This window comes from Drosophila melanogaster, chromosome 3L (genome assembly GCF_000001215.4).
Source record: "Drosophila melanogaster chromosome 3L".
NCBI lineage: Eukaryota > Metazoa > Arthropoda > Insecta > Diptera > Drosophilidae > Drosophila > Drosophila melanogaster.
The window spans coordinates 8,732,824-8,750,144 of NT_037436.4; the positions used below are offsets into that span (position 1 = coordinate 8,732,824).

General features: G+C 42.8%; 2 protein-coding genes across 6 annotated transcripts; both read right to left on the reverse strand.

The window, feature by feature from the left end:
• Nucleotides 1-34: 34 nt before the first annotated feature.
• On the reverse strand, nt 35-12,487 carry Prm (Paramyosin). Of its 5 annotated transcripts, none has more exons than NM_079258.3 (9): nt 12,140-12,487; nt 11,452-11,508; nt 9,514-9,600; nt 9,283-9,449; nt 6,757-7,628; nt 6,544-6,671; nt 6,347-6,459; nt 1,417-2,032; nt 35-1,307 (listed from the first exon to the last, which is right to left on the reverse strand). In NM_079258.3, exons 1-9 carry the CDS (start codon nt 12,260-12,262, stop codon nt 831-833), a joined length of 2,640 nt encoding a protein of 879 aa, NP_523982.2. In that variant the 5' UTR covers nt 12,263-12,487; the 3' UTR covers nt 35-830. The 5 variants fall into 5 exon arrangements, with proteins under 5 accessions (NP_523982.2, NP_729406.1, NP_729405.1 ...); NM_168290.3 differs by having other exon boundaries at nt 470-1,307; NM_168291.1 differs by lacking the exons at nt 6,347-6,459; nt 6,544-6,671; nt 6,757-7,628; ... (2 more) ...; nt 11,452-11,508; nt 12,140-12,487 and adding exons at nt 4,198-5,264; nt 5,817-5,924; nt 5,994-6,084.
• A 3,828-nt stretch (nt 12,488-16,315) lies between these two features.
• CG13306 (uncharacterized protein) lies at nt 16,316-16,903 on the reverse strand. Its single transcript, NM_144187.3, has 2 exons — nt 16,814-16,903; nt 16,316-16,756 (listed from the first exon to the last, which is right to left on the reverse strand). Exon 2 carries the CDS (start codon nt 16,734-16,736, stop codon nt 16,452-16,454), a length of 285 nt encoding a protein of 94 aa, NP_652444.1. The 5' UTR covers nt 16,737-16,756; nt 16,814-16,903; the 3' UTR covers nt 16,316-16,451.
• Between the last annotated feature and the right edge of the window lie 418 nt (nt 16,904-17,321).

The window sequence follows — 17,321 nt, forward strand, 5'->3', positions numbered from 1 at the left end:
AGACCCCCCCATTAGTAAAACCGAATTTCACTTACAATTTCTTATTGTTATTATTATGAATAGAATTTCGTTTTTATTGCAAGATACAAAGTAAAAAATGTGAAAATTGCTCAGTTTTGTTGATGCTGATTTAATGTAAAATTCAAATTCGTTACGAGCACACAGAAATTTACCTACTAAACATAAAGTGAACTAAAAACAAATAGTAGAAGCGGTTGTAACTCGGTTAACTCGATGCTGCGGTGGCGTGCTTAGTGGGATATTTCGGTGACGATTATCATTTCCATTTCAAGTTATTAAGTTTTAGTGCTTTTCGTTCAAATGGGCTCCATTTCCATTAAACGTTATTGTTCAGCCAACTCGGTTGATCTCTCTCATCTCTCTACGTACAAGTATTATATATCGTATGTGGTATATGGTATATGGTATATATCATATCTCTAGCGCTAGCAAAACTCTGCCAAGTTTTCGTTGGTTTGTTTTTATTTTGTTTTTAGGTTTTTCAGGTTCATTATTTTAATTAAATTACATGAACTTCAAAATAGTATTATTATTATATAGATAGGATGTGTAGTGTTATGTATTTATAGTGTGTAGCCTATACGAGCCCCCGCCGAAGTCCACTGGGTTCTAATCGCTGCCGCGGCGTTTTGGGGGTTTGACAAAAAAATTTAAATTATAAAAACTTTCTCACGCAATTCTCGTTCTCGTCCTGCACTCTGAACTCTGCCCTCCGCCAGATGGTCTTCTTCATGGGTTCGGGATTGGTTGTGTTCGGTTCTTCGGTTAGCGTTTGATAATGAAATGATCTCGGTGCGGAGCGTGGGGCTCTATTCGGTGATCGTCCTTGTGGTCTCCTGGATGTACACCTGGGATCCGGGCACCGTCGAGGTGGTGACGAATGTGCGGTGCTTGGCGCGGATGATGTTCAGGCTGGACTCGGCGGTGTCGGCGCGATCCTCGGCAGCCTCCAGCTCGCGCTGGAAGCGGCGCACACGGGTGGTGGTCTGCTGGGAGACACCCTCCTGCTCGGACAGCTGGCGGCGGTAGATGTTGATCTTGGCAGTGGACTTGTCCAGCGCGTCCTGCAGCAGGATGAGGTTCTTCTGGTCCTCCTCGCACTGCACCAGCACCTCCTTGACGGTGCGCTCCTTCTTGCGCAGAATCTTGATGGTCTCGGCGTGGCGGCGCTTCTCCTCCTCCAGCTCCAGCTCCAGATCGCGGATGCGGGCTTCCAGCTTGCTGATGATGCGCTTGCTGCCGGCGACGGCGTTCAGCTCGACCTCCTCCAAGCGGATGGACAAGTTCTGCGGGAGAGATTGCAAGGTTCGTTGAGTCATATAGTACCAGATAGGTAGTAAGTTTTATCCCTATGAAATATTAGTTAGATAGATGTCCCAAAACCCAAACACCCACCTTGACTTCGACTTCCAAGGACTTCTTGATGGTCTCCAGCTTAACGATGCGCTCCTGCTCCTCATGCACCTGCTCGACGACATGCTTGAGCTCCACCTGGACCTTCTGGTAGCGCTCGTCGCTGATGCGCAGCTCCTTGGACACCTCCTCGTAGTCGGAGGCGACCACGGAGAGCTCCTGCTCCAGCTTGGACTTGATGGAGACGAGGCTGACATTGGCGGTGGTCAGTTCGTTGATGCGGGAGGCAGCCTCCTCGTACTGCAGCTCCACGGTGCGCTTGGCACGGTTGGCGCTGTCCAGGTGCGAGCGCACCTCCTCCAGCTCGCCATTGAGACCGGCCAGACGGCGCTGGGCAACGGCATACTGGTCCAAGGTGGCCTGCAACTGGCGCTGGACATCCTCGTAGTGGGCCTGCAGTTCGGTCAGCTGCAGCGACTGCTTCTTGATCACCTTCTGCAGATCGATGTTGGTCTTGTTGGCCACATCCAGCGACATCTCCAGCTCGGTGATCTGGATCTGCAGCTTCTTCTTGATGCGGGTCACCTCGGTCTTCAGCCGGGTCTCCGCCTCGATGACGCGGGCATTGAGCTGCTCGATCTCGATCGAGGTCTGCTTGCTACGGATTGAATGCATTCATTAGAACTTTGACATATTTTTCCACCATTTATCAATTGAATTGATACCGAGAAGTAGCCCCAGTTTACCACACAATGACCCTCCGTCGATTCGCATTGCTGGCTCTATTTTTGGCCCCAATGCCTGACCCACAATTTTACATTTTTCGCACCACTCAGCAGTTGGGCACTCAACCACCAAGCACTCAACCACTCAACTCAGGTGCACTGGCATTGTCAGAAATGTTTCATTGTTTCGCTGGCTGCTGCATTCGCGAATTTCGGTGTATTTTTACGCATGATAAAGACATCGAACTTGTCACAAATAGTTGGGACATACATGCCAAGCTATTTGCCGACTAGTTCCTTCTCCCCCTAAAATGCATTTTTGTTTTTGTTTTTGGGGTAAGTGCATCATGCGTCTATTCTTGGGCGAAGGTGCAGCGATGCCAACTAAATTTGAGTTATGCTTGCACTTCTGATACTCTACCTGATTCACTTTCTAATTTAATTCAAAGTCGTGTACCTGTTGCAATTAGTGATAAGTGAACATGACTACTGAATTCTATTTCAGTGGCGATAGGTCGTTTTACAAGGTGGTGATAGAATATATTACCATCGAAAACATAGGAAGCTAATGGATTTCCAGTATCTAACAATTTTTGAGTTTGGAAGGAGTATCTTAATGATGCTTAATTTGCAGAATCATTTCCTTTTCCCTGGTTATATAACAATATTATAATCCCTCATCAGTCAGTATTTCCTAATTCCTATGATTATTCTTGTTTAGTTGAGTTTTCTTATAAAAGCCCCTGTGTTGGTTACTTAATCTGAAAATCATGTGTGTGTGCCCATTGCTGTCGTTTTGCCAAGGTATTTGGTTTTAGGTAGAAAGCTTAAGCATTCTCATTTAGATTTTAATTTTTCACCGCCATTGTTTCAATGTTTACGCAAAAATATTTGCTGTGTCTAATGTTGTTCTGTTTTTTTTTTTTTTGTCGCCACCTCTTCTTGTGATTGTTTTTGCTGTCATGCGCCTCAGTTTTCTTTTCAGTTGAAAATAAAATAAATCTCGATTTGAAGGACAAACCCAAAGAAATAGTTGGTCGGACCATCTACGCGCAAATCGGACTGACAGCCTCGAAATTTCTAAGGTGCGGGTGCGAAATATGATAGGACTGGGCTAAGAAGTCGTTATTTCAGGGGAAAGTGATGAATATATGTGCATTCTGATTAACTTGGCATTTAGGGATTATACTAACTTGACATATTCGGCAGATAAGAGTGTTGATTATATACACAATTAAAACAAAGATATTTCCCACTCAAAGGCTTGTTTAGATGCCCAACACAAGAAGCATAAGAAACACCCACAAAGTTTCTAATTAATGACCAAATTGCTGGCGATTTTCTGCAATTAGCCGTGGTCAAATATGCTGCGCATAATTCTGTATAAATAATTTTCAGAAGACTGCACAACAGACACAATGCTAGAGGAACAAAACAAGAACGCGATTTGCAAAAACTCTTGAAACAAAAATACATTTTGTGCCAGACGAGAAACGACAAACAGACAAATAGAGATGCCAAATTGCCGGGTCGGGGGAGGTGGATGCTAGGATGCTCAGACAAAAAATTGAGCTGCAATTCAAAAATGTTCGCATTTATTCAAATTGCCCGGATGGGAAAGTACACAGAGAAACGCAGTTCGATCCACTTGATATTAACACATTTTTTTGGCTTTCTGAAGATGGATCTTTTAATATCTCGAGATAAATATATTTAACCACTCCATGTCTTTTAGTATTCGTAAAGAACCGTTTCGTGTAGTGAACAGTAAGCAAAATAGAGGCCTCTAAAAATCATATATTTGATTTTTAAAAGGTTTTCTCTCCTCTTCGATGTGTGCAGTAACACAAATATATCCTTTGGTATACATTTGAGATACATTTCGGATGGTCAAAAAAGATTAAGTTACCTTGTGCTTGAAATCTAAGATATCGAATGAAGCTATGAGCGAAAAGAGGGTCTGGAATTGGGCAAGGAATTGGGATTAGGGACATCGACCTGGACCTAGTGCTTCCAATACACGTAGCTATAGTCCTTGAGCTTGGGATGGGTGCGCAAGACCTTGCGACAGATCCAGCACTTATCCTCAATACCGCACCTGCTGTCCGCGTAGAACTCCACAGTGCGCTGATTCAGTGTCGACAATTGGCGCTTCACATTGTGAAGGGACGAGGAGACGCGATGGTCCAGCTTGTCCACCAGCCGGTCGTCCATGAGCTCGATGTGGAGCGCATGGGCGCGATACTGGCCATCGAGGGGGGAGGAGGAACGCGAACGGGCACGCGAAACTGCACGACTCGAGCGCACTAAAGTTTGGGCGATATAGTCCTCCTCCTCCTTCTTGGCCGTCTTGATGTTCTTCTCCGATTCGGAGAGCAGCGCCTGGGCGATGGCACTGGCGGATTTGCCGCGAATCGAGCGCTTGAAATCGTCGGACATCTTGTCGAGTTCGTTATCCAATTCAATCTTACGGATACGCTGCAATATCTTAAGAGTGTCGCGTTTGATCAAATCCTCGAGCTCCTCCTGACGGCGACGGCGGCGCTGGCGCGATCTTTCGACAACTGTGTCCGGTTCAAGGTGCTTGGTCACTCGCGATGCGTCGACCAACTTTTGTACACTGAACGGCGAGCGTTTCTGGGCCCGAAAGTTAAGCAATATCTCGTCGGCCCGAGCGGCGCAGGTGCGCGACAATCGGACGATCTCGTCGGCGTTATATTGTCGCACCGCATTCGAGGGGCGGTACTGCTTCAGTCCCCTCTCGCTGACCCACGGCAGGTGCGGCTTCTTGACCTCCAGACCCTTGGCCTTGGCGTCCAGATAGTCCAGCATGGGCTGGTAGAAGTTCATGGTGTACCCATAGTTATCCTCATACGTTGTCGTCGTCGGACGGAAGCGAGAAGGTCTTTGTTTTAGGGCTAGGGCCATGGTTTAGGAAGGGGATCTTTGTGAAGGGGGGGCGGATTTCTCAAGGGGGTTGCGATGGTCTAATGGTCTAATGGCCTAATGTGTTTTCTTAAGAGTACTCTAATTAAAGCTACAATTGTCGCCGCCTCTGTGTGTCGCCTTGTCGCCTCTGTAGCTTCGGGTTTCTTGGGTTCTCCTCGGTTGGCAGCAGTGGCAGTTGCTGCTGCTTTGCAAATAAATTTTCAAATTTGTCGAAATCTATAAAAAGATTGCATTTCGTTTCTTTCAGCTGTTGGCATCGGGCTAGGTATGAGCATAATGACGACAATAACATCATCATCACCATCATCATTATTATCATCATTTGTTGGCAGTCAATGTGTGCGGCTATGATTGATTCATTTTGGCAAAGTGCTCATAGACAATGTCATAATAGCAAGACATTTTATGCAATAGTCATGGAAGACTCTAAGGAACTAGGGAAAGTGTCTAAAAGTGCATATAATCAATTTTCTATTCAGTTATTGTATCTATTTATGTAAAGTTATTTGAACATTCCAAATCAACCGATTTTAATTTGTACAAGTTCAGATAGATACTTCTATCGATTTCACAATATCATTTAATTACCGGAAACGTGTGTAAAAATTTTACAAAATCAACAATAGCTATTAAGATCAAGCATTATGCACACCTAACTTATCTGTTTTTAAGAAAGCTAGAACTGATCTCTGCTTAAGACATAAGATCATTTCAATCACAGACTAACACTGACCACCAACTCGATTGATGATTGATCCAAAAACCTACCACTTGCTGGAGAGCCACTCTTCAAATCGAAAGTTTTCTCAATGGGTTCTTTCGATTTTCAACTATGAACCCACTTTGATTGTGTAATCACAGCAACTGCGCAATTTTCTGCAGAGAATTAGATACGGATTTTTAAAAAATCGGTATGGTTTTGAAAACCAGATGGATATAACCCACTTCTTGAGCTCAGCCTTTGAACCTTCAGTGGGATCAGGATCTTTTGCCTGGCTTCCTGAATAGAAAACTAATGCCGTTGCTTTTTGTGCGACTAAAGAACTCAAACTGATTGCTAATTGCTAAATGGGTCAGTTCACTATCAATTGTGTTGGCAATTGCGAAAGCGATTGCGAATCAATCGAATAATTTCCCCCTTGGGGCCTTGAGGGGTGTTTATTTTTTTTGGGACTTCCGCTTTGGCAGGGGAAACGAAAACCTTCGTCTGTTCTCGCTGTCACTCGTGGTGCAGTGGCGTGGGGCTACTTCCAAAAAGGGGGTTAACTCTAGTTACCAATCCCTGGTCAGTAACTTACCGAATGGCCTCGATCTCCTCATCCTTCTCGGCCAGACGACGCTCGGCGTCGTGGCGGTACTGGTTGAAGTCGGCGGCCAGGCGCTGTCCGCGCTGCTCCTCAGCCTTGCGGCCCTATAAAATAATATTACACAAATTATTAGGATTATAACTAAAAATGTTATGTGTATGTTTTTTTTTTTTTTTGTGATTACTTACAGCCTCGGCTTCCTTGTAGGCAGCGGTCAGCTCATCACGCTCGTTCTCCAGACGACGCAGCTCCAGTTCCAATTCGTGCAGACGACGGTTCAGTTCGTTGATGGCACCCTTGGCCTCATGAAGATCATCTGGTTAATAATAGGTTATTATTAAATATTATATCATGATAACTACAATATACAATTGTGAAAGTCTTTTAGTATGGTAACGCACCTCCCAGTTTCTTGTTCTCGCGGGTCAGCTGGTTGTTGTTGTCCTTGACCTTGTCCAGTTCGTGGACAGTGCGGACGAGGTCGGCGTGCTTGTTCTTCAGGTCGCGCTGGCTGGTCTCGTACAGGATGATGGTCTCGTCCAGACGGCTCTTCAGCTCAACGTTGTGCTTCTCGAGGGTGTTGACCGACTTGGTCAGCTCGCGGCAGCTGTTGTTCGACTTCTCCAGATCGATGATGAGCACCTCCACTTCGCTGGCCAGGCGCGTCTTCATCTTCTCCAGATTGTTGACCTTGACGATGAGGGACTCGATGTGCTCCTCCAGCTCGGTGATGCGGACCTGGTACTTGCGACGGATCTCCTCGACCTCCTCGGCGCGGGCAGCCACCTCGGAGTTCCACTTGTTCTGCCAGGAGGTGGCATCGGCATTGGCCTTGACCAACTGACGTTCCAAGTCGATGCGGGCCTCGGACTCCTCCTCGAGTTGATTACGAACCGAGTCCAATTCGATCTCAACCTGATGCAGAGAGGATTCGAGCAGCGAGCGACGACGGTCCTCGTCCTCCAAGCGACGGCGGGCGTCCTCCAGCTGGGAAATGACCTGGCTCTTGGAGAACGAGACCGTGTCCAGCTGAACCTTCAGATCTTGGACGTCCTTGGTCAGCTCAATGTTCTCCTGCGAGAGGCGGGATCGGTGGGAGCTAATGTCGATAACGGTGCGGTTAAGCTCCTCGATCTTCACGTTGAGCTCGGAGATCGAGACCTCCAGTTTGGAGATGTGCTTCTCCGACACGATCTTCTCCTTGTTGTAGGACTCGATCTGGGAGAGCAGCTCGTAGACTTCGGTCTGGAATTTGGCCTTGTCCTTTTCGGCTCTGCAAGCATTCGGTTAAAAATAGGGAGAAGAGGGTTCTCCACTTTAGTTTTTGGGGTCTATGATCACAATCCCGATACTTAGTCATGGTTTGTGAGATCGGCCAGGCTGTGAGTCGCTAGCAAGCTTGAGTGGAACTGCGAGCTTTCGGCCACCGTTCGAAAGTTTATCGTAGGATTATCGAACGGTGGTCGAAGGCTCAGCAGGCCAAGGGTTAAGATCATGTTGGGTCTGCCTGGAAGCAAGCTATGATAATTGATTGTAAAATAAATATGCATAAGCTGGGACGAATAGATAGGATATGTAATATGAATTACTCCGATCAGTGTAAATCAATTTGATACGTTTGGTAAATTTGAGAATGTTACTTATAGATATGTGAATTTTGTACCTAAGGCGCATTGTAATCTTTTCTAATCATAGTGGTCATATATTAAGTCCAGTGTGCTCTGAATCGATCAAAGTAATATCCCATTATGTATCGCCTTGATTGTCGATCGAATTTTCCGTGTGCAATTCGTGGCATTTGCCAGCTTTTCCACCTGTCAGGGGGCTAGAATCGGTGCAACCGACCTTTCCCACCCACAAGCTGAAAAGCCAGCGAAAAAACGTATCGGATTTCCATAATACGCGATGGGTCGGAGCGGGACAGCAACAAAAACAATAAACACATTTTCTATATGATTCAATCAAAGACATATTTGGGTTGGAGCGTTGGTGCGAGCGAGAGGGAGTGATGCAGGGAGGCGGTGGGAGCGGAATGGCAACAGCAACAAAGAGCCTCTCTGTTCAAGAATGTGGATGAAAATTTCAAAATTTCTATAAATAAATTTCCGCTCAGAAAGAAAATATGGTATGGGGTGGTGGGCACAACATATGGAAGAAAGTTTCGCTGTGCGAAAGCTTTCCAAAGCTTTTTCGATAGAGTGGGACGGCTGCTTGATCTTCCGACCTTCTGTCCTTGTCTACGAACGGAAGTGCGCAAACTCGGGCGCACCTATCTTAAAGGTGGAAATCTTAAAGAACGGTAAAGAAACTCAACTTTGAACTTGATTTAATCTTAGGATATGAGTTGATTTTGATTTATCCGAATGCATATTAATCTAAATGACTCGTTATCTTTTGATAGCCTTGAATTGTTGCGATTTCAAAATTCCTAGGAATTTATTTTTGGAAATCGCTCGCATCGATTTGGAAATATGAGAGGCGGCCAGCAACCGAAAGTTTCTCGAATTTTTTTCTCATTCGTTTGGCCTTTCGGCCGCGATTTGTGCCAATAGAACTTGCAAGCCATGCAGGTTTATGTTTTCTGATTTTTTTCGCTTTGCATTTCGCATGTCATGGCATTTTGATGAATGGTTTATGATCTGCTTCGATTTTCTCTGTTTTTTTTTTTTTTTTTGGGTCAACGGGGCAGCGCAAGGTTAGGCATTGTATTGTTTAGTTACTGCACGAGATCTCGAGACATTGAAATGTCCGCAAGAGCCAGCTGACGCCACTTGATCATCATCATTGGGGGCAAATAAATATGTTCTGCGGATGCATGACAGCTCGGGATGGAGATGTTTATGTTTTGGATATGGTATGGTTTCTGGGTCAATGGAATGGAAATGGGGACGTCGGTGGCGATGGCCAGAGCCTGTTGCAATGCCTACCTGGCCTTGTTTTTCGTTAGGATTTCAACCTGTTCCTGGAAATCCGTGATAATTTCGTTGTGCTTTTTCTTCAAAAGCAAAGTGGTCTCCTCCGACTCAAGATGAACATCCTCAAGCAGCTTGCGCAGCTTCAGCAGCTCAGCGTCGCGCTTGCGGTTGGCTTCAAACTGGGATTGGAAGATACATCAGTTATGGCTGGATTGCAATATTGGTTTACCACATGGTACTCACTTGATGTTCAGCACCACCCTCGGCCTCCTCGAGACGCTCGGACATCTGAATGACCTGAACGCTGAGATCGGCTTTCTCGCGCTCGATCTGAAATTTGAAGAATATAAGCAGAGATTAAGAAGAGATTTCATTAGCGACTTGGTATAATGTGAAGGATCTATAAATACCCTGCGCTAGCCATGCTCTGTGGCTACTCAAACAGCCCATAATAAAAATTATAAATCACATTAATCAGTCAAAAATAATTATGCACATGCAACACCTAAAATAACAATGGCATCTTGCCAAGAAATCTTCCACGCAGAGGTGTAGCCATAGTCCGATTGCATCCACGATATATGCGTCTATATATGCGTATATATCTTTTGTGGGCGGCCGCACACCGCTTTCCTAGATTGCATTTCCAAAAAGGCATTCGAACATTTTTCGCTTGAACAGAAACATTTTTTGTTGGCTCCCTCGGAATCTAAACATTTGCTTTTCGCCTTTGTCGACGACCTCGTTTGGTCAATTTTGCGAATTGCAATTAAATGCTATTTTATGAAAGCTATGTGCGGCCATTGGGATTTCTGGTATTTGGAGCTGTCCGAAGCAATCATAAAAAATTCAGCTAACTGAAATGCCCCAAGCTTAAATAAAGAACGTATTGGTCTGATAAATCTCTTTTAAATCTCTCGCTGAATATGTTTGTACATTTATGTTTATGATAATACCTAGGCGAACATGTGTTTGTCCGTTCATTTGGCATAACAAAAAGTTGCCGATTGCCACAAAGGCCACGTAAGTACGGGCCGTAAATCCATTTGCGCCATATGTATCTTGTAGATACATGTTTTTGCCGCCTATATATGCATATGTGGATATGTAGAAAGAATGCCAGGCGGTGTGAAGACTTTTAATGTGCATGAAAATTATTTAATTTTCCCACAGACACACGCCCACAGACAAAAAGCGAAGATTTTCCCGTAGTGAGCGAGCGAATTTTCCTCTCTGCCGCCGCTGATCATGAAGATGGTGATGATGATGACTTTTTGGCTACTTTATTTTCTTTTCTTCTCTGCTCATATTTTGGTTGTTTTCAAGTTAATCATTCGCTTCTCTGTATTGAATGTCGTGCGCTAATTTTAGCCATTTTGTTCCATATATTGTGAGTGTGTGTTGGGGGGCGTTGTATCTGTGTGCGAGTGCGTGCTAATCCATAAGGCACAAAGTAATTAAATTTGATTTTTTAACAAAATTTTCAGAACATTCCTGGCCAGCCCATTCCATTCCGGCAAGAGCTCTTCGCATTTTCTAAATTTGTAACGCCCAAGAGGATTGCGCTGAATGAAGTGCACTTTCGGCCTGCGAATTTTCCCACTTTTCTCTGGCTGTTCCTGACTTTGCTGTCTTTGCGGCCGCTGTCTTTGCAAAGTCAGGGGAAAAATCATTTATCAATGCTCCGCAGGGAAGGAAAAGCCAAAAACGAAAGCGATTGAAGTTCAATGCACATCATTATCATTTACTTTCACACTTTCGAAACTCTACGAAGGGTAGTTTATTCTTAGATTTGCATTTGTTTGCTGACTTTTCTATCGGTTCTATCGCTACTGCTACTTTGGTCTATTTTGATTTTATTTTGGCTTTCCACATATTTTTGCTGTTTTTAGGGTGACATTTGCGAGGTGAAAAAAGTAAAAATGGTTTTCCCTGGCGCTTTGATTTCCATTGGGTCTCGGAGAATGCGGTCTGATCTTTTCTAACTTCCTCGGATATGTCATATCTCTGACGCCGATTTCATCAGCAAATAATCTTATTGACTAAAAACGATGCTCTCAATAAATTAAGAATGTTCAAAAATATTCCAAAGAAACCTATAGTAATACCTTAAAAATACTCGGTTCAAAAATAACTTAAAAATATTTAAAATTATGAATATTTCCATATTGAATGACTCACCCTTTGGCGCAACTCACGTTCAACTTCAAGATCATCTTGGAGCAAACGGATCTTGTCCTGCAAGAAAATGGTGGATACATTTATTGAGTTTGATCTTTTATGGGCTCGTTATTTCATATTATTTGATTAAAACATTCATTAAAAAGCACTTTACAGCACAGTTGATTGATTTCTTCACAAATTTTTCTTCGATGTTTTCTCGTGTATATGTATTGCCCAGAGGTGGCCATTACATAATTTTTTAGCAATGCATATGTATATACAGACACGTTTAGATACATATACAAATCTAGAATTTTGCTTCACCGAATTTTCTATATTTCCACACACAAGAACGCGCCGAGAACTTAACACACGAATATATATCTACGGTATATATGTGCATTTGATATAGAGTGTAGATGAATTTTTCGGGTTTCTTAGTTTGTTTTTCGTATTTTTTCTTGATTATATTCCGATTCTTTTTCAGTCTCTACACAGACACCGAAACAAGAGAGAGAAATTCTCGTAGATTTTGAAGAAAATTTGGCGCACACGCATTTCGTATTCCTATTCCCTGGTCGGAATTCCAACGTCTTTTTGGGGATTTGGTGCCCAATACGATGCCGATTTCTTAAACGATACCGGTCCGCTTCCAATTACGAATTCGAATTCGAGATTCCGAGACGGAGCGGGACGGGATCCTTACCTCCAAGCGGGAGAGCGAGCTCAGGTCCTGGATGTACTCGATGTTCACATCGGCGGTACCGGGTCCGGTGGACGTGGCACGGTAGGAGTATTTCGAGGAGCGGACAGCCTGCGATGACGACATGTTTGCTAGGTCAGATTTTCGATTTTGGTTCTATAAATTAATGTGCGATCGGTTCGCGTATCTAGTATTATGATTTGTGTGTTCCTCTCAAGCGAAAATCTATACAGCACCGCACGCAGTTTTGTAGTTGTCACCGAGTCACCGAGAAAATTCGTAATAAACGTCGGAGTAAGGCTGGTGATCTACTGAACAAGAGATCCCGTTGTCGTTCGAATAAAGAGTATTTCGTTGAATTGGTTTGGCCTGCCAGCTGAATTCGTCTATTTCAACGATTTATTCGGTTCCCTTCGGGAGCCTTCGGTCGCCGTCGGGCGCCATCGGCTCCCCGCCGATCGGATCCGAGTGGGATATACCCTGAGATATATCTATAAGCCACCACCACCACCTATGTGAATGTGAGTGGGACTTTCGAGTGACTTTTCACGCGGCCGTGTTGTTGTGTTAATTGCTCAGTTGTGTGGAAAATTCTTTGATTTTTCATTTCACTTGGGCCGAAGCTTGTGTGAACGCATTTTCACGCTAGTTTGCCTGAGAGCTTGCCCCCTACGAAAATAAACTCAAAAACACGAAGTACGCCTGCTTTTCTTGTCTTTTCTTTTCTATTGCTTACCTGTAATTAGCCTGTGTCATTTGTGCGTTTCATTTTGTGTATCTAGCGTCTGGCCAGAATGTATCTACACATAAATTTTCCCAATTCTCGAACGTACATACATATAAGTCATGTTGAAATATTTGGCATCCTCTGCAGATCATAAAGTTCATAATTTATATTTATTGGCACATTTTCTTGGTTCAGGGGCCTCGGATATTATTTAAAAGGTAGTGCCAAACCAGTATTCCAGCACGTAGTCCCTAGACTATAAAGATTGAGATATAATTCTGGGAGCAAACTTAAATAGAATGATTTGACTTTTGGAAACGGTTTCTAGAACATTAGAACATCTAGAATATTGAATACATTTAAGCGTTAGAGACTATATATGTAAATATTTGAATCGATTGATTTCAAATTGATTTAGCATATATTATTATCAAAAAGAAAAGAGGCTAGAGCATGAAACCCCAGCCAAATATAGAGCCCAAATATATATGCTATACAGATCTCAGGGGTATTACAACATTTTTACACAAGCAGAAAAATCATAAAAGTGTCAAAATTTTCTATGATATGCCTTCTAAATTATTCGCTAACAGCCAATTAGGATTACAGCAATGTTTTCTAAAAATACTTGACTTTTGGCATCGAAACGTGTTATTCGCCAGCATAAATAAATAGACGTAGAGAGTGTGTGAAAAAAAATTGTGCGAAATAAACAAAAATATACAATTTTGAGTGAATCCTTGGCCGTGCGGACAGCAGTCTGCTCAGCCTCAGACAATGCGATGTCATCTAACAATTGTTGTTCAATGGTCACGTAGATGACTGTCTCTGCATTATATCTTTTTGGCAACTGACGGGTCTCTCCATGTGCCCCCATAGTAAATACATATTGTGTAAATAATTTCTGTTACATTGCGAACACGCTTCGTTCGGCGATTTTTGGCTCACTTTTCCAAAGGAACCGAAGCTTTTCGAGTGAAAATTCTCGTTCGTCTTCGAGCGATCTCCTCCACCTGTGCTCCACACACAAACACACATTTGCCTAACTATACTTAAAAATGAATTTTCGCTTATTTTTAGCAACCGAATTTCGTGTTATTTGTGCCTTTTTTCTCGGCTTGCTCATAATCGTGTTCATTTTCCACACACATTTCACCTGAGGCCAACTGACGCACACATCTAGAGCTCTAGATGGGCTAACCATCCTTATATATTAGAGCAGTTTCTTGCTCCGTTCGCATTCGTATCTTTTAGATACTTGGCTCTTTGCTGGCCATAACTTTATTTATTTTATGCATGCATATATACAATGTTGCCGCTACCCATCTGTATATATAAGTGCGCGCCAGGCAGCCGTAGAATAATATTTAACATTTTGTGTGTTTGCCACATTTTGGAATGTGTAATAATTTAAAAATAACCTGGCGAATATGTAGCAAGCCATTCGCCGATAAATAAGTCAGCCAAAAATAACACAAAGCCAGACAAGAACGACACCTTTAGTCAAAGAATCCCATTCTCATCAAGATTTGAGTTCTATGCGTAGTTGATGCCCGCTTGCCAGGTGTCTGTGTGTCTGTTTTCCGGCCCATTGCCCATCATTTTACAGCTGCACTGAGGTCAGTGATGGGGACAGGATCTCCTGGCTCCCCAATCCCCAAATCCACACACCCCAATCCCAACCCCATTCCCCAACTACCTACCTACCTCCACCTTAAGACAGAAATCACTCAGCGGCCATTGGGTGTCTTCTAATTCTTTCATGTTTCGTGTGCCAGCTATACAAAATTAGGTCAAAATTGTTATGATCACAGATACTCACATGCACACACATCGCGGTGCCCGCTGCTATGCAGCTATATATAGATCGACTTCAGCTTTATAGAGTGTGTGCCTACTTGACGCGCAGCCACTTTCTGCAAGATACTCCTCTTTTTGCCCAGGAGTGGAGCTGAGTGGAGCAGTGGAGTGGAGTGGCTGCTAGATAAGCTCAAGTGGGCGCCATCCGAGGTTCCAACGAGGTGGGTGGCGCTGAAAACCACCAGTAAATATATAAATAGCTCCCTAATGCATTCAGAAACAAACAACAAAGGGGCTTTAATGCGTTACAGTTCCCTGGAAAATCGACCACTTTGCTTCCCGGTTCTTGAGTTTTCGCGAATTTTCCGCTTTTCGTTGACAAGTGGCAATCATCTGGCTGATGATTCACAAATGCCGCTCTCATAACGTCAATAGTCATTGTAGATGGCCGGTGGATATGGGCCGTTGACAAATCTGGGATTTTGCATGTCCCGATGGCACCCACTATATCCGTTGGCCATTTAGCCACATAGCATCGACATCGGGCTGTGACGTGGCGCACAATGTGACTCATTCGAATGAAAAATACGGCAAAGATGTTGGGATATATGCTGTGCACGATATATGGGCTGGTGGGTGCAAGAAAGCGTGAAATATTCTATAATATTTAGAGCCGATCTAGCTCAAGAGTTGTGCTCAAAAAATAATACCTGCGCTATAAGGTATTAGGATTCTATAATCAAACAGAAAACAGTTTTCTGCTTGAGTAATAAACAAGCATTTCAGGAAGCACGTAATCGGTTTAATAATAGATACAGCATTTATAAATAGGCGGCCAAAATAAACTTACTACTACCAATACTTAAGACTATATTTTTGTATCTACACATTTACTCTTTCCCTTGCATGTTGATCTTACCAATGAAATGGCCTGTTGACAGATTTATTCTATAGCACAGTTTCATTAGCATTGTATGCACCATGTCAGCAAAATAAAAAGTTAATTTAACATATGATTTTACAGGTCAAAAATAAAAATTAAACAGTTTCGATGTAAATTAAAAGCTCCGAAAAAATAAATATGTTTTTAGTGTTTAAGAGTATTTTATATTCGTCTATCGGATTTTTGCGTTTTTGTCAAAGCGATTAATCATCAAAAATATTTGCATTTCGTGATGCTAAATGCAATCGAAATTTAATTATTGTAGCCGGTGAAAAAATTACATTTGACGTTTCTAATTAAAATTAAATGTTGGTGTGCGGTTTGCGCTAAATATTTGTTGTGTTAAATGCAAATATTCTTAGAAGCCTTGTCATCGTAAATTTTCGCTGTCGGTATTCATTGGGATTGGAGATGCACATACATAGATAAGATTAAATATTTTCGTATTTTTTTTAATAATTAACAAGAATATTATAACAATTTGTTTTATTTAGTTTGTTTAATATTTTTCGTTTTCACATCAAATAGAAGCAACAGAAAAAGAAATTAGGAATTTTCTTAGCCAATACACAAACCAGGAGCAAGCTCACACATAGGTGGCGCATTCTGCACACCTGATCTAGCACTCAACATATAGAGGGCGTATGTGAATGCTCTATGGTAAATGTAGACATTTTGGTTTTACTTTTATTTAAGACAATCAATTATTAAGAAGTAAATAATAAATTACAAAAAAGTTTCTATTAATACAATAAGTTTGTTATAACGTAACTTTAAAAGGGTGTCTATGTGTTGCGTAGGGAATTCGATATGTGTTTAATCGCGTTTGCTCTAATTATTAATCATTAATTCAAGAAAAATTCGATAAGGTTGGTCAGCCGGCGCATGTTGACGTAGTTGACCAGCACGGCGTATGCATAACAGGTGTAGATGTAGGCCCACCATTGGAAGTGATACGGCTCCTTGGATCCACCGCCACCACGAAGACGTCCGAAACCCATGTAACCATTGCCTTGCAGGATGTGGGCGTGGTGCCGTTCGGTGAGAAGGCGACGGAATACCGCTCCGCTCAGGTAAACGACCGTCAGCAGCAAAATAAGGCGCCGCAGGTGCACCAGTAGCAGAACCATTATTCTATTTTTTCGGCGAGCTGCAGAAGTCAACTTCATTTTTCATCACTTATAAAACACTTATTAATGGCTTATACCTCAGTGCACTTTTCGTGATTTCCTGATTTTACAAGATAATATTTACCGCAGAGCGTTCGAGATATTTTCGCATTTACGGCAGTTCTTTGCATTCCACCTTGTCGTTTTGTTTTCGTCGCATTTTTCGCCTTCCTCTGTGGTGGATTTATATATAGAAATCGGATAATTATTTGTGCTGGCAACTCTTGCCCAAAAGTTTTTAGAAACGCATAGTTTTGAAAAGGGATTTCAAAAAGCTTTTTGTCTTTGGCGGCAAATATTTTTCAGTATGTTTCGATTAACCAGAATAGTTTATTTATTTAGGTTTTGCAATGATTCCAAGCAAAATTGTCAGTGCTTGCCAAATCGAATCAAAATACACTTCAAATGGAGCTTACCTCTTCAGATAGCTATCAGCGCTTCCGAAATAAACTGCCTTTAAGTACTACCATAAAAAATATACCAAAAATCAACAGGCTGCATCCGTTTGAGATCTATGCAGTCAGGGGCGGATCTTAAGTGGGTACC

Bases quoted from the DNA above. Each gene is read 5' to 3' on its own strand.
- Prm (NM_079258.3), bottom strand. From the start codon at position 12,262: ATGTCGTCATCGCAGGCTGTCCGCTCCTCGAAATACTCCTACCGTGCC. The intron at 9,601-11,451 runs GTGAGTCATTCA...TTCAAATTTCAG, and splicing joins AACGTGAGTTGCGCCAAAGG to ATCGAGCGCGAGAAAGCCGA. The intron at 9,450-9,513 runs GTGAGTACCATG...TTCCAATCCCAG, and splicing joins AGGGTGGTGCTGAACATCAA to TTTGAAGCCAACCGCAAGCG.
- CG13306 (NM_144187.3), bottom strand. From the start codon at position 16,736: ATGGTTCTGCTACTGGTGCACCTGCGGCGCCTTATTTTGCTGCTGACG.